Genomic DNA, 17251 nt, shown 5'->3' with positions numbered 1-17251 from the left:
CTCTACTGCAGGTTCTGAGACCACCACAGCCTCTACTGCAGGCTCTGAGACCACCACAGTCTCTACTGCAGGTTCTGAGACTACCACAGCCTCTACTGAAGGCTCTGAGACCACCACAGCCTCCATTTCAGTCTCTGAGACCACCACAGCCTCTACTGCAGGCTCTGAGACCACCTCAGCCTCTACTGCAGGCTCTGAAACCATCACAGTCTCTATTGCAGGTTCTGAGACCACCACAGCCTCTACTGAAGGCTCTGAGACCACCACAGCCTCAATTTCAGGTTCTGAGACCACCGCAGCCTCCACAGAAGGCTCTGAGACCACTACTGTCATTACCATGGGCTCTGAGACCACCACAGCCTCTACTGAAGGCTCTGAGACCACTACAGTCACTACCACAGGCTCTGAGATCACAGCCTCTACTGAAGGCTCTGAGACCACCATGGTCTCTACCACAGGCTCTGAGACTACTACCACCTCTACAGAAGGCTCTGAGAGCACTACAATACCTACCATAGGCTCTGAGACCACCACAGCCTCTACCACAGGCTCAGAGATCACCACCACCCATACTGAAGGCTCTGGGACCACTACAGTCTCTACCACAGGCACTGAGACCACCACAGCCTCTAGCACAAGTTTGGAGACCACTACAGTCTCTACCACAGGCTCTGAGACCACTATACCCTCTACTGAACGCTCTGAGGCCATCACCACCTCTGCTGAAGGCTCTATGACCACCACAGCCTCCACTGCAGGCTCTGAGACCACCACAGCCTCTACTTCAGGCTCTGAGACCACCACAGCCTCCACTTCAGGCTCTGAGACCACCACAGCCTCCACTTCAGGCTCTGAGACCACCACAGCCTCCATTTCAGGCTCTGAGACCACCACAGCCTGTGCTACAGGTTCTGAGACCTCCACACCCCCCAGTGCAGGCTCTGAGACCACCATGCTTTCTATTACAGGCTTTGAGCCTACTGCAACTTTCTTCACAGGCTCTGAGACCACCACAGTCCCTAGCACATCTTCTGCAGCCACTGCAGCCTCCACCACTGTCTCGGCCTCCACTTTTGTACCCACCAAGGCCACTGACGTTTCTACTCAGCACATCACCAACATAGCTGTGTCAGGTACTAACCCCCACGTCTTCTTTGAGCCCACACGTTTTAACTCTGGTGGCAACCACCAGCTGTTCAGCTCTTTCTATCATCTCTGCCCTGGTTCAAGCCAGCACAGATAAAATTTCCTCTTCTGGGATCCTAATTGCCTCTACTCTGGTTTCACCTCTTTTTTTTTTTATTTAAACTGCCCACCACTTCCATTGCAATCAGAACCACAATATAATGAAACTCAAGTGCATTCTATCTGTTGCATCTTCCTCCAGCAAGCCCACCTCAACTCCACTGCCCCGTCACAGTCGTGTGAAGCGCTCCCTGCCAAGTAGATCATCTCTATTAACCCACCATCTGTGACACCACCACCTCCTACCAATGTATTGAGCCTAGTCCCGAGGCTGGCAGACCACGTGTCATGGGCCAAGTCTCCCCGTTACCTGGTTTGTAGTTTTGTTGGAACATAGTCATCCCATTCACTTACATTTTTCTCCAGCTGCTTTTCTGCTTTTCAGTGTATTTGCAACAGAGACTGCATGGCCCAAAAGCCTAAAGTATTTGCTGTCTTGACCTTTATAGAAAACATGTGACAATCTTTGCTCCAGTACGAGACCAAAACATTTTGTTCATTCTCTGGCGTTTGTCATCCGCAAGGCGGTTGCATCTGATTCTACCGTTTTGGTTCTGAGCACGCTCACCTCTATTCTGGTGACCGGCTCTATTCGTGATCACATTTTAACCACCTAAGCACACCCATTGCTGCCTAAGCTGCCACCACCACCTCTGCTGTGCTGATTCTCGCTCGCGCCTGTCTGAGCCCACCCTCTCCTGTCCCTGTGAGCAGCCTTCTCCACTTGGGTCAGATCCTCCCACATCTGCCCAAGCATACACACCTCATCTTTGTGTCGCTGTGTAGTAGATGAAGTCAGCTCTGTCCCAGCCATGGCCACTGTCACACCTACGAGTCAATCGGATTCTGTCTTCTCCTTCAGCGTCCTCCTTACTTCCAGTGTCTGCAGTCACAAGAGAAGCAGGGCCTGCCACTTTGTATACCAGCCCGCCCACTTATTTGATTTAATTTGATTTATTTTAAATTTTTTCCCATAGGTTATTGGGGTACAGGTGGTATTTGGTTACATGAGTAAGTTCTTCAGTGGTGATTTGTGAGATTTTGGTGCACCCATCACCTGAGCAGGATACACTGTACCATATTTGAAGTCTTCTATCCTTCCCCCCCAGCCCACTCTTCCCCCAAAGTCCCCAAAGTCCATTGCATCATTCTTATGTCTTCGCATTTTCATAGCTTAGCTCCCACATATCAGTGAGGACATACAATGTTTGGTTTTCCGTTTCTGAATTATTTCACTTAGAATAATAGGCTCCATTCTGATCCAGGTCACTGCATATGCTGTTAATTCATTCCTTTATATCAGGTCGCCCTCTTCTGTTTGGGTGGCTGCTTCCGAAGTCAAATAGATCTTCCTCTTCTGAACCCATCATGGTCACATTTCCCCAACCTTCTGCCTCCTCCATCACCGACCCCACCAGGTGACAGACACATTCTACCTCCTCCTCTGTATGACACCCACCTCTATTCTGGGGACATGGCCACAGCAGAATAGCTTTCTACCATCTCTTCTCCCCGCAACTCCTCTCCTGAGCCACCTCCACTATAGGTTTGTTAGGTTCATCCCCTTCTGCTCTAAGCACCCCCATTCCCCTTTAATCATCTCTGCTACAAATGCATCATCTTGTGTGACCTGTTTTATAGGCACCAGGACCACTGGAACCAGACCCGCTGCCTCCAGCTCTGTCACCATGGCCCCTGGAATGGAGTCCACGGCCTCTGCTACCAGCCATGCTGTGCTGGGAATAGTCCCAAACACCTCTGGCCCAGGTACACCTACTATGGAAGCATCATCTACCACCTCAGCGCCCGGCGTCAGGACCACCCCAGGATCCACTCATGAGCCAACCAGCACCACCTCCCAGGAAACAGGCCCCATGTCCACGGTCACAAACACAGTTAGCATGAGCCACACGCCCACAAATGTGATCAAACCAAGTGGATATTTACAGCCCTGGGCTATCATCCTCATTTCCCTGGCTGCAGTCGTGGCTGGTGTTGGATTGTCAGTAGGACTGAGTTTTTGCCTGGTGAGTACCCAGCATGGGTTTGTAGGGGAGACTGGTGAGGACAGTCTGAGTGGTGGGGGCAATCATGTCAGCAGTGCTTTGGAGAAATCCAGAATAAGAGAGGGGAGTAAGTTGGTGCGCTCAGAAGAAAAGAATCACCTAGTCTGATATAAGGACCAGAAAGAATCTGTAAGTCAGAGAAAGTGAGAGGCCAAGTAGAAAAAGAGGAGGGAAAAGATGGAGTTGGGGCCAAAGTAAAGGGAAATCATGTGAAAGGGGGGAAAAGAAAATAAGGTACTTAAAGAAAATCACGTCTCTTCATAATACAATGTCTGAAAGTTAGATTATTTTTGCTCTGGAAGAAGAATGTTTAGGAAGTGAGAGGTCTGTGAGCTCATTACCAATTTTAGCACTTGCTGTCCGTGAGACTCTCTTCTCCTTTGATGCTTTTTTGCATAGGTAAAGATGAATACCGGCCGGGCATGGTGGCTCACGCCTGTAATCCCAGCACTTTGGGAGGCCGAGGCAGGCGGATCACGATGTCAGGAGTTCAAGACCAGCCTGGCTAACATGGTGAAACCCCGTCTCTACTAAAAATACAAAAATTAGCTGGACACGGTGGCGAGCACCTGTAATCCCAGCTACTCGGGAGGCTGAGGCAGGAGAATTGCTCGAACCCAGAAAGCGGAGTTTACAGTGAGCCAAGTTTGTGTCACTACACTCCAGCCTGGGCAAAAGATCGAAACTCTGTCTCAAAAAAAAAGAAGAACACCTTTTTCATTCTCCTCAGATCAGCTGATAGACTAGAAATGCCAAGACATTTCATTAACTACTGAGAGAGAACAAGAAGGACATAAATAAAAAGCAAGCAAAAAGCAGCGGGGTGTGGTGGCTCACACCTGTAATCCCAATGCTTCGAGAGGCCAAGGTGGGTGGATCACTTGCGTCCAGGTGTTTGAGACCAGCCTGGCAACATGGTGAAACTGGTCTCTACTAGAAATACAAAAATTAGCTGGGCGTGGTGGCACATGCCAATTCCACATACCTGTTCTCAGTTTCCTTAGCTGACCTAACAGAGAGAAAGCTGTCTTTCAAGTGTGTCTCGTGCCTTTCACATAGGGATATGGATTTACCTTTGTCTTGAAAGTCCAAAAACACATAACCTTATGATCTGCAGAGCGAAGCCTGAGTATTCACAGAAAGAGGATATGTTAATAAGATAATAGGGAACTTTATTGTCTCAGAGAGAGACAATAAAAGAGCAAGGAGAAAGAGAGACAGGGACACAGATCATAGTAAGGATGGTGGTAAAAAGAGGAGAAAACGGGCAGTTCGGAAAAGTGAAAATCTGACACTGGGGAAACAGGATGTATGGTGATTAGGGAGAGGACACTTAATTTTCATTGATCAATATATGTATTTTTTCTTTTAGAGAGACCTTTGCTTCCCCCTGAGAAATAGTGGTATTTATTACCCCCAGGGCCACAGCCTTGGCCATGGTCTGGACCTGGACTTGGGCCTGGGCTCTGGGACATTCCACAGCCTGGGAGATGCACTGGCTCATGGAGGAGAGCTTGAGATGGGACGTGGAGGAGAGCATGGCTTTGGACATGGAGTGTGCCATGAACTGAGCCACATCCATGGAAACGACTATGGAGTAAATCATGGCGGGCATTATGGACATGGAGGAGGCCACGGAGTGGGTCACAGAGGAAGCCACCAAGGACGCCATGGCAGGACAAGATGGCTGTGGCCTTAGATTGGGTATCAAAAAATATTTTGGGTGGGAGGGGGTCATAGTGGAGAAAAAAATAATGATCATGGAATAATTAAAACGGAGTATAGGGAGGTTCCCAAGATGTGATCCATGGACATGGACATGGCTAGGTCAAGAAAAGAACGAGCAAAAGGACCGCAGAGCCTTTGACTGGCTTGGTGATGACTTCGAGTCAAAGGTTCTGTGAGTTTTTCCTGAGTCTCAGCCTCTGTTGTGGCGAGTCATGACGACCACCCTCAGGACATCTCTCCCATCTCCCACCACCTCAGGGTCAACGTTTCTCATCCCTGTGTTTCCTCGTCGTGCTATAAATATTACCAGGACATGTGTAAGAAACTAAAGTGCATAATGAATGTTTTATCAGAGCCACATGCTTATTTGTTTTCCTATTTGTTCTTTCAGTTTTGTTTTGTTTTTTGTTTTTTGAGTGCTTATCACATACCAATCACTATCCCAGGAGTCTTTAAATATGTCATCATTTGGCTGGGCACGATGGCTTATGCTTATAATCGCAGCAGTTTGGGAGGCCGACGGGGGTGGATCACCTGAGGTCAGGAGTTCGAGACCAGTCTGGCCAACACGGCGAAACCCCGTCTCTACTTTAAAAAAATATAAAAATTAGACAAGCATGGTGACGAGTGTCTGTAATCTCAGCTACTCAGGAGGCTGAGGCAGGAGAATTGTTTGAACACAGAGGGGAGGTTGCAGTGAGCCGAGATTGCACCACTTTACTCCAGCCTGGGTGACAGGGAGACTCTGTCTCAAAATAAAAAAATATATAATTTAATCCAAAAAAAATCCTGGGAGAAAAATATCTTGAGGTAGGCAAAGATACTTAGATACTTAAGCAAGACACAAAAAGCACTAGCTATTAAAAGAAAGTGTGATGATTTGGACGTTATTAAAGCCTCTTATCAGCATATAACTTTAAGAGGTATATATTTTTTAAGAGGTATATTCTTAACTATAGAAAGAAAGTCAAAGATGGGAGAAGATATTGCAACACATATATCTAACAAACGACTCATATCCAGAATGTAGAAAGAACTACAATAAGAAAAAGACGATGCAATTTAAAAATAGGCAAAATATTTGGTAAATAGTTAACAAAAGAGAATACCAAAGCAGTCAGTGAACATTTGAAAAGGTACTCAATATCACTGCTTATCAGAGAGAACTGGAATGTGAAACCGCAATGAGATATCACTACTTACCCACACCGTAATGACTAGCACTTAACCCACTGTCAATACCAAGAATTGGAAAGGATGTTGAACAACTGTAACTCCCACACATGCTTAGTGGGAGTGTAAATTGATACAATTATCTTGGAAAAATGTTTGGCAATGCTAAAATTAAACACACGTACCCTATGACTTAGCACCTCTGCTCCTGAGAGTGAATATCCAGCAGAAATGAATGCCTGCGTCCACCAAAAGACGTATACTTCATTCACACCAGTGCAGGGCGGACATGTACTCCCAAAGTCCTCTAGCATTAGAACGCGTAAGTAAATTGTGACATATTCTTACAGTAGAATGCTACCCAGTAGTTATAAGAAAAAATAACTATGAAATCATACAATAACATTAATGAATCTCATAGTGGGTATTAAGTAAAAGAATTTAAAGCAAAAGAGTACATGCTGTATAATTCCATTCACATGTAGTTCAAGAACATGTGACATTAACCTGTTGTAATAAAAGTCAGACTGGGTGCAGTGGCTCACACCTGTAATCTCAACGCTTTGGGAGGCCGAGGCAGGTGGATCACCTGAGGTCAGGAATTTGAGATCAGCCTGGCCAACATGGTGAAACCCCGTCGCTACTAAAAATACAAAAATTAGCCGGGCGCGGTGACAGGTGAACAGAGCGAGACTCCATCTCAAAAAAAATCAATCAATAAATAAAAAATAAAAACAAAGGTCAGAGTTGAGGATGCCTTTGGGGGAAAAGACTGACCGGGAGAAGGCATGAGAAAGCCTTGCAGAGGCAGACAGGGGAAGCTGAGAATGTTCTATATATGATCTGGGTGGTGATTACAAGGGTGTATAGATATGTAAAACTTCATTAAAATGTGCACACGAGATCTGTGCACTTTATGGTATGTAAGTTATGCCTCAATTTGAAAAATGAAAAAGCTATTCTGAGGCTATTTTCACACAGTATTATGATTTCCTTGGTCAGAGAATGTGGTTGGAGACACATGCTGATAAATGAGGCATTCGGTCAGCCCAAAGACAGTGGTGCTGCGGGAAGCACTGTGTGCAGGGGAGGCAAGTAGATGTTTTCAATGAGGACAAATCGCCTCTCCCCTTAGGTTGAAAGAGGTCCAATGTCATTAATCGGCCATTCTCTCTAGAGAAGGGTGCCATGTAATGGGGCCAACACTGATCTCTGCTGTTAGCAGCTGAGGCACTCAGCCATGGAGTATCTGTCCAGATTGGCCTTGGTGAGGACAAGGTCAACTCACTGAGCCTTACATACCTTCCATCCCTGCCACCGTGTCTGCTGTGTCCACGTCCCTACTGAGTGAGCTCTTGAACAGCTGGAAAAAGAGACTGACTGATATCCCTGCAGAATGGATCACGTGGTCAACCTGATCATTGAAGATTTCCTCTGTAGTGAACGCCCATTGGTGAACAATCACTTGGGACACACATACTCTCACCATCTGTGCCTGTCCCAAGAGACTCATCCACCTTCCTCTTTCCCAGACTTCCTTGTCATCAATTCACCGTATCTTTCCACACCCTGAGTTATCCAGCCCAACTGTTAGCCACTGCCTACTGATCAGGGTAAAAAAACAAAACAAAAAAAACAAAAAACAAACAAACAAAAACTGTAACTCTGGTCCTTTCTTTGTCCAGGCAAAGTAAACAAAGCAGATACATTTCTTTCCTTTTTTTTTTTTTTTGAGATGGAGCCTTACCCTGTTGCTCAGGCTGGAGTGCAGTGGCACGATCTCGACTCACTGCAACCTCTGCTTCCCAGGTTCAAGCAATTCTCCTGCCTCAGCCTCCTGAGTAGCTGGGATTACAGGTGTGCACCCCCATGCCTGGCTAATTTTTTGTATCTTTAGTAGAGACGGGATTTCACCATGTTGGCCAGACTGGTCTCAAACTCCTGACCTCATGATCTGCCCACCTTGGCCTCCCAAAGTGCTGGGATTACAGGCATGAGCCACCATGCTCAACCCTGCAGATGCATTCTTTACAATTCTGCTCACTGGGAGGATTTTCCCTCCCCACTGCCCTGCAGGGTTGCCCTGAGTGGGGTGGTAGTGCTGCAGCAGCCCTTCTCTGTGGTGTTAGAATAGCATGCAGAACCAACCACACATCAGATGAAACCAAATCTTTCCTTTCTCAGTCAGCTGGACATAGGAAACTCTTCATGTGACTGTGATTATGGAGGGAGAGGTTAGAAATGTAGCTGGGGAAGATGCCATTGGAGTTACAGCTGCCTGCTCATGCCTCTTACTTGTGCCTTGAGGACCTAACTGGGCCAAATTCACAGGCACCACTTCCACTCAAGGAGGTGAGTACTGCTAAGTATGCCCAGTCTTGTTTGGTGGTGCAGACAACACCCAGTTCATAAAGGGCAGCTCATGTCTTGTGAACTCTTACATACTGAGTATCCAAGATCAAGTCAGATGTGAGGATGTGGAGAAGAGGGCATGCTTTTTCTCCAAAGCTCTGGAACCTGTGCTGTGCTTCTTCTGTTAGTACCCAGTGTCTCCACACAGCTTTCTGATGTCCCACAGACATTTTAGGCAACAGTGGATTTATTCAGCAATGTCTTAAACAGCCTTATGGCCTTGCTTTCGTTCCCACTTGAAAGTGGGGAAATATGCACAGACAGAGCCTAGAGATGAACTTGGAATAAGATGTCATTTATGTTCTAACCTCCATAACCTCACCCTGCCTTGTAGATTGCAATGATGTCTTGTATTACCCTAAAGGTTTGGGTGTTTTCATTTCCCCATTGCACTGTCACCATGATAAATGGCTGAGATTCCTTTTGAAAGCCTGGAGGAAGATTTACGGCACATCCTCGTAGTGGTGATGGATCCTGCTTGCCTTCCCTTCATTTCTAGGCCTGTGAACAGGTTCAGACCTGGGAATTAGGTGGGGGTGTGAGACTTGCCACTGTGGCAACTCAAGTCAGTTCTCTGTTCAACCACCTAGACGTTTTCACTTACACAGATCAAGTAAGATTTTAGTGGGCTGAATATATATTTCATTCCTAGTAATACAATGATTAATAAGCCCTGGCCAAAGATCCCTGATTGTAGCTCTGGTCTTGATGCCCACATCAATAACCATGCTGGTCTTGTCTCTGGAGGGAAAGCCCTACCACCCACCCACTGTTTCCTGAAGATTCCACCATGCCCACTAAAATCAGGAAGCTCATTTCAATGGCCAGATCATCCACCATTGCATTTAGCAAAGAGCTGCTGCGGAGCTTTTCAGGGATGCTGGTCCTCTCCCTTCTAATGCCTTGATGAACATAGTTTCAATGGAACCTTCTGAGAGGACGTAAGGAAGGAGTGGGTGAGCAAGTTGCACATATTAAATCCATTCCAACATAACTCTCTTCCTAAGTCTTTCGATTTTTTCTTCCAATTATACTAATGAACTACTGGGATCTCAACTTCATTTAGTGTAGACCACCAGTGAGTCCACATTTCAAGCGACCAAAGAACTGCTAGGGCAACTCACACCTACTTGAGCTAATATATTGAATCTAGCACATGTGATAAGCTCACCCATGTATTTGTTTTCTATCAGCGATAACTTACTACAAATGTGGCAGCTTAAAACAACACCCATTTATGAGACCACAGTTCTGTGAGTCATGTGGGCCCCGCATGACTGGCTCCTTTGCTCAGAGTCTCAGGGGTTAAATGGAGGTGTTAGTTGAGCTGCATCCTCATCTGAAGCCTGGCATCTCTTTCAAGCTCACGTGGTTGTGGCAGAGTCCGGTTCCCTATGTTTAGAGTTGGGGCCCCTGTTTCCTTGCTCACTGTCAGCTGCGGCTGCTCTCAGCCCCCAGATGTGACTCGATGCATGGAGCTGGAGGCATGAGGGGCATTGCAATAGGGCGTGTGGTAGGCAGAATAACGGCCCCTCAAAAACATCCACGTCCTGCTTTCCAGAACCTGGAAATATGTTACTTTTTATGGCAAAAGGGACTTTGCAGGCATAATCACATTAAGGATCTTGTAATGGGGAGAATATTCTGGATTATCTTTGTGGGACCAATGTGATCACAAAGATTCTTATAAGAGGGAGACGGGAGTCAGAGTTAGAGATTTGAAGATGCTGCGATGCAAGGTTTGAAGATGGAGGAAGGGGCCGCAGACCAAGGAGTGCTGGAAGCCTCTAGCCGCTGGAAAAGGCGAGTAAACAGATTCTCCTCTGGAGCCTCCAGAGGGGCCACAGCCCAGCTGACATTCGGACTTTAGCCCAGTAAAACCTATTTTAAACTTCCGACCTCCAGAGCTGCAAGAGAATACATTTGTGCTGTTTTCAGCCTGAATCTGTGGTAATTTGCCATAGAACAATAGGAAACTAATATATAGGGCCTGAGGAACAGCTACGGTCCCTTGCCAAGGGAGTGCTGTGTGGACATCACTACAGGGTCTTTAGGCCAGTGAAAGTGACTTCCTCACAAAGGGGAGGAGGGGCTACTTCTGCTGGCAAGGAAAGCTCTGTGGGATTCGGAAGTTCAAAGTTTTTCAGACGCATAGAAATGCACCCAGGTGTCTTTACCCCAATTCTGGGCTTCCGTTTAACAAATATTCCAAATGTCACACATGCAAGTTGAATGTCATTCTCCAATCTGCAGAATCAAACGGTGGGTCTGGCTTTTTCATATGTAGTTCCTATGGCTTTGAGAGAGAAGCATGTCTTTTAGAATATTCAGAGAAAGCTCTGTGTTCCCTGGCAACACCTTGACTGAGGATGCAGCACAGGGGCCATTTTTTTTCTGTAATCTCCCAGTGCAGCCACCCACAGTCCCCGCAGTCAACACTTCAGCTTCACGGTCTGTCACAGCCGCCACCTGGGCTCCCAGCCCTTCATTTCATCAATCACTTTATTCCAGGCACCACCCCAAGTGATAATCTAAGTCGCTTTTTCTATCTTTTGCTGTGAAGTACAAAGACTTCATTTTGTGCTAGTGTGAGGTCATCCCTGCCCTCAAGACTAACAGGTCAGTGAACCAATCCCGGGTTCCCACCTTTGAAGGTCAATTTTCTGAAACCTCTTGTTACAAGAGGTTTCAAATACCGTAACAGTCAGAGTTCACTTATGAAAACAGAAACTGCTTTGGATATTTCAAGCATAAAAAGATTTTGTACAAGAATTACGTGCTTATGAAACCACTCAAAACCACAAAAGCTGGAGGAGTGAAAGTCAGGATGACAGCCAATAGTTTTCAGGTTCACTGCTGCAGAGAGCGGAGATCTGCTGTCACCAGAGGCAGGGACGTGCAGGCAATTGCTAAGGATCCTCCGCTCCTCCACAGCCCTGCAGCGTGCCAGAGGCAGGGAAATGCAGAGACCACCACAAAATCCTCACCCAGGAAGCCATGCACGCATGCAGCCATGGCTGCCACAGAACTGAGTCACCTGAGAGTTCGTCTCACTGGAGGAAGATCAAATGTGCTTGGGGCCCTCTCATGAGGGAGTCTGGAAAAGGTAGTTCCCAGGATTGAGGTCCCTGCCACCCAGGAGAGAGCATGGAAAGATGTTAAATGTGCTAAGGGCCAATAAGCTTGGCAGTGGGGAGAGCTGCAGTGGAACTGGAGATCTGAGATGAAAACTAGAAAGAGAAAGCAGACGACTTGTCTAGACGTCTGAAAGCGATCTGAATTAGGACATGCTAAAATTAAAGGACAAGGCAGAGAGAATCTGGAGTTCAGGCAATTCCTAAATAGAAATTCTCCTTTCTTCTATTTTTTTTTTGGCCTAGGTTAGACTGAAACAATTCCAAAATTACTCTGCGTCTCTGTGATTTTTCTATTTGTGTGCAAGTGTTTGCATCCTAACATTTCTAACACCGAGGTAAGTTAATCTCTCATTCTGTAAACAAGACAGAAGTTCTAAGCTCTTCGCCACTGCATCCTGTCCCTTCATGGCTGTCAGAACTGACCCTCCTGATACACATCAAAATATGATCTCCTTCCAGTCAGCTTTGCTTGGGCAACCTGCTTCCAACTTACTCATTCTAATGGAATGTCCTTTCTGATAAATATTGCAACTGTTTTATTTTAAACTTAACCTGGCCAAAGCTTTGCTGCTTCTATGGAAGGTCCAGAATTTCTCTGGGGGAGGGGTTTAGGTACATGCAATCGTTTGAAGGGGGCGGCTGGGACCAATGCTGTAATTGATGCCTTCTTTTCATAGTGATTAAGAACATGGCACAGGAGCCAGTCTGCCTGGGTCTGAATCCTGATTCTGCCACTTCTTAGCTTTACAAATCTGGGCAAGGTGAACTGAGGCATCTCTATGCCTCAGTTTCCTCATTTGTAAAATGGGGATGGTGGCACCTAAGCATAGGGTAATATAAATACCAAGTAAACTAATATCTGTAAAGCACTTTGAATAATGTCTGGCACAGGCAATACTCAATACAAGCTATTATTAGCTATCATTAGATTGTTCATTAGTGGATATTTTATAAAGGAGGGGAAGAAATACTTTTTAGGAGACTTTTGTAAGAGCTGTATTTGGATAGCAACCATATTGGTTCTAGGCTTTATGTATATTCAGGTGACTTGGAAGGGGGCAGATGGGGATTGGAGGAGGCAGGGGGCAAATCCCTGTTTAGGCCCTTCAAGTACTCCCGTCCCTTCCTAGAGATGCCGTATCAGGGCCATTTAAACATTTTTGTAGATATAAGTAATCAGGATCATATTGTTAGAACATGTCCCAATATATTTCCCCCTCTAGGTAATTTTACTTATTTCCTTTGCAACTTCTCCAGTTTCAAACAGCCAAAAGCTGGAGGGGAAAGATTTGAGGCTTACGAAGTCCCCTGCTGGCCAGGAGCAGTGGCTCACACTTGTAATCCCAGAACTTTGGGAGGCAGAGGCAGAAGGATTGCTTGAGCCTAGGAGTTCGAGACCAGCAGGAACAACATAGTGAAAACTCAGCTCTACAAAAAAAAAATACAAAAATTAGTCAGGCGTGGTGAAGCATGCCTGTAGTCCCAGCTACTCGGGAGGCTGATGTAGGAGCCTGGGAGGGTGCAGTGAGTCAAGATTGTACCACTGCACTCCAACCTGGGCGACAGAGCAAGACCCGGTCTCAAAAAAACAAAAAAAGACTCTTATGGAATCTAGCCCCAGCTTTTTATCATGACCTGTGAATAAAGGAACTGAGAGCCAGTTACCGCGTTCCCAACTTTGTTTTCTGCCGCTCCTTCAGCTGTCTTTGGGCCCTCTCTGTTGGCCTCAACCAGAGTGGAAGCAAGCTTGGACTATAAGTTCTCAGTCCCCAGGCAAACCGACAGTGTCCAGAGAGCAGGTACTTCCTTGATCATCTGGCTCATGTGGCACACAGTACTGATGAGAAGAAGCAGCTGAAGCTCCCCGGTGGAAAAGGATCTGTAAATTCTTCGCAAACAAAAGGGGAGCACCTCTGTCAAGGCGGGTTAGAGGCAGGAGCGCTCCTCTCCAGTGCCATCGCTCTCCTGAGGGCCCCTGCAGCTTGTGTGCTGGTGAAGGTTTAACCACGCACTTCCCATGGCGCAAATGCACCCACCAGGGCTGAGTGCACGTTACCAGGGTGAATCACTGTGCGTGGAGTAGGAAGCGATGGGCAGCACGCCATTACTTAGCACTCCCACCAGGCAGAGGTAATGGGCGTACGTAGGTGGGCAGCGAGAATAGTAAAAGGTAGTAAAACAATTTGAAAGCAATGAGCTTGGAGCATTTACACCTTTGTTTTAAATATAATTTAGCTCACTGTAAGTTCATACAAGTTAACTTTTAATGAGAGCTGTGTTGCCAAAAATCCTGAAAATTCAGCAATGAGCTCTAGCGCACAGGTACGCACTCACCAGTACACCGTTTGTTCCATCTCCTCAACAGCTCACACTGGCCCCCAAACTCTCCCACCCCCAGCTCCCACGCTGCAGAGACCCCAGCGTCTATTTCCCTTCCCCTGGGGCTCGCTTCCCATCTCACTCAAGGTGTGCTCCGCAGGCTTACTACTTAGCAATGCCCAGAGGCCCAGTCTCCAGCGCCCATTCACATGGATCTCACTGCCTGTGTCCTACCCGCTGAGTTCTGTTTGCAGGGGCTTCCTTCTCACACCCCTGCTCCTGCCCGGCTAGCCTAGGTTCTCAGGACTTTTTGTCAGGAAAGGAGGCCTCCAGCTAGAGCAGGTTTTCTGCCCCATCCCTGCCTCAGAGGGTGGATCCCCTGCACTTTGACAGACTTGATCCCCTTGAACTATTCCGCTTCCCACTCCTCCCCAGGACCTGGGGACCAAGTCACCCTCCATCCTCATGTACCTTCTGGCTGCTGTAACCTCCTTTCTAAGCACGGGGATTCTGCCACTTCTCACAGCTGGAAGAACAACAGGCTACATATCCAGGCCCTGCCCAGATGGTGCTTTAAGGGTTTTTTTTTTTTTTTTTTTTTTTGAGAGAAAGTCTCACTCTGTCACCCAGGCTGGAGTGCAGTGGCGTGGTCTTAGCTCACTGCAACCTCTGCCTTCCAGGTTGAAGTGATTCTCCTGCCTCAGCCTCCTGAGTAGCTGGGACTACAGGTGCGTGCCACCACACCCAGCTAATTTTTGTATTTTTAGTAGAGACGGAGTTTCACTATGTTGGCCAGGCTGGTCTTGAACTCCTGACCTCGAGATCCGCCCTCCTTCGCCCCCAAAGTGCTGGGATTACAGGCATGAGCCACTGTGCCCAGCCTAAAGACCTTCCTTAAAAGAGAAAAAGGAGAGGTGGCATTCTGTGAGGGGACCTCCAGGACCAGACATCCAGCCTCCCCTGAAGCCCAGATCCCCCTAGCGGTGCTTCCTGCAGCTTGAGGACCTATTCTTTAGCGATCAGAATTCCTGGTAGTCCAGCCCTCAGATCGCCACCTTGAGACTCCATCCTCTAGATTCTCATTTTCTCTTTCCCGTCTAAGGCTTAATTCTACCGGGACTAAGGGAGGAGCCCTTCCTTCCAGCCCCACACAGGAGATATCTCAAAAAGAAGAGAAAACCATTTTCCCTTACATGCGGACTGTTTCACTTCCTTCTATTTTTAGGAAATGGTGAGCGATTTTGTTTAAAAGAGAATAATCTTGGAGTTTGAGTCGAGTCTGGGGAAAGCGTTGACAGCTTCTGGAACGCACACTCTGTCTCTTGCTCGCATTCTCATCACAGGAGGAGGGACGGTTATTTTGTTTCTTTCTCTCCAATGTAACCCAGCATCTGTCCTCCGTTCTGTTCTCAGTGGCAACTCTTCTTCCCAGAAGACAGACCTATTTCCTCTATAATATATCATTCCCAGATACATTAGAGTTGGAAGGGAGCTTGAATTAGTGTCTGACCACCCATAGTAGGCAGGAATCTATTTCCACCGTCTCTGACAGCAGTCATCTAGCCTCTAATTAAACACTTCATGAAGCACTGCTGTTCCACACTCACACATATTTAATTCTCTCTAGAGTTTACCCCAGCATGGCTTTGACTCCTCTGTTGATGTCCCTGAACAACACAAAACCAATCTATTCCCTCTCCAGGGGCCAGCTTTTCATCTCAGCCTCTCACTTAGTTTCTCTCTTGGCTCTGACCCTAACCTAAGGCCTCAACACACAGTTTTGGGATTCTTCCCTCAAATCTAAATTGCCAATCCTTATGTTGGTCCAGACAACACCAAGGCAAGAACACATGTGGAGGGTGAATGGCATCACCTACATCCAGGGGCTGTCAATGAGGAGAGAATCTACAGGCATCTGGGAGGCCAAGCCCTTGGTCGTTATTGGGATGGAAAATCAGAACAGGGTAGAAACTAGGCAGGACAGGGAAAGAAGCCCAGTCTCACCTTACCTGTAACTGATCAAACAAGGAAGCTGAGCCCCTTCCCTGAATCCCAGAAGATCTTATTTCTTCAAGCTACACATGACTGGCTCTTTACTAGTCCACGTGTCAAGGTCATCTGGGGACCCTTAAACCAGAGGCTCCCCAACTGTTTTGGGGGGGATAAAGTCTTGCTCTGTCAGCCAGGCTGGAGTGCAGTGGCATGCTCTCAGCTCACTGCAGCCTCCGTCTCCCGGGCTCAAGTGATTCTTGTGCCTCGGCTTCCTGAGTAGCTGGCATTACCAGCGTGCCATGCTCAGCTTTTTTTTGTATTTGGGTTTCACCATGTTGGCCAGGCTGGTCTCGAACTCCTGGCCTCAAGTGATCCCCCTGCCTTGGGATTACAGGTGTGAGCCGTGAACCACTGCACCAGGCTCCAAACTTTTGTGTTCAGAAAAATTATCTGATGTAGCAAAAATGCACATTATGGTTCCCTCCCAAAACAATTATCCTCGATTATCTGCCCCCTAGAGGAAGGGCACAATACTGTTTAGAGAGGAGCTTGGTGTGTACACACAGGCCTTCAACTTTTCTCTCACATTCTTTAGTTGGAGAGTATCATGAACAGTTGGAGAAGGAATAACACCATCCCCTGCAAACCGTGGTCTTCTGACTCCCCACTACGTGGGATATGGAATAGTGCATGGGTTAAGGGCTGTAGGGGCTGGCTCTGGGGTCAGACTGCCTTGATTTAAATCCCTGTTCCAAAGCCTGCTAACTGTCTGACCTGGAGCTAGCTGCTTAACTTCTCTAAACCTCAATTTACCTATCTATAAAATGGAAGTAATAATAGTTTCTATCTCAAGGAGGTATTGCAAGGATTTTATTACTAATTTATATGTGGCACTTAGCACAATGCCTAGAATATGGTGAGCACTTAAATGACAGCCATTGCTATTATCATTAGTATTATTCATAGTAGCTGAAGCAGCAGAACAAAACCAAATTTCCAGTGGAGCTAACCAGTCACCCTTTCCTAATCAGCTGTAACTTCCAGTGGAATCACCATGACCATCTCCCCAGATCAACCCAACCTTCCAGCGGAATCACTGTGCCCGCCCCTCCTGGACCAACCCCACCTCCCAGCGGAATCACTGTGCCCGCCCCTCCTGGACCAACCCCACCTTCCAGT

At 47.1% G+C, this 17251-nt stretch overlaps 1 protein-coding gene across 1 annotated transcript in view; it reads left to right on the top strand.

The window, feature by feature from the left end:
- MUC22 (mucin 22) overlaps positions 1-5563 on the top strand; it is a 22532-nt gene extending 16969 nt beyond the window's left edge. The window contains exons 4-6 of the mRNA XM_032270822.1: positions 1-1133; positions 2887-3272; positions 4684-5563. The exon at positions 1-1133 is cut by the window's left edge and continues 2431 nt beyond it. Coding sequence (XP_032126713.1) covers positions 1-1133; positions 2887-3272; positions 4684-5010 — 1846 coding nt within the window. The 3' untranslated portion in view covers positions 5011-5563. The remainder of the gene's footprint in view (positions 1134-2886; positions 3273-4683) is intronic.
- Positions 5564-17251: the final 11688 nt, after the last annotated feature.

The sequence above is a fragment of the Sapajus apella genome, unplaced genomic scaffold, assembly GCF_009761245.1.
Source record: "Sapajus apella isolate SASKATOON/1434 unplaced genomic scaffold, GSC_monkey_1.0 scaffold216, whole genome shotgun sequence".
Taxonomy (NCBI): domain Eukaryota; kingdom Metazoa; phylum Chordata; class Mammalia; order Primates; family Cebidae; genus Sapajus; species Sapajus apella.
The sequence above is the reverse complement of the archived record's forward strand: the minus strand, read 5'-3'. Positions and strand labels throughout refer to the sequence as shown.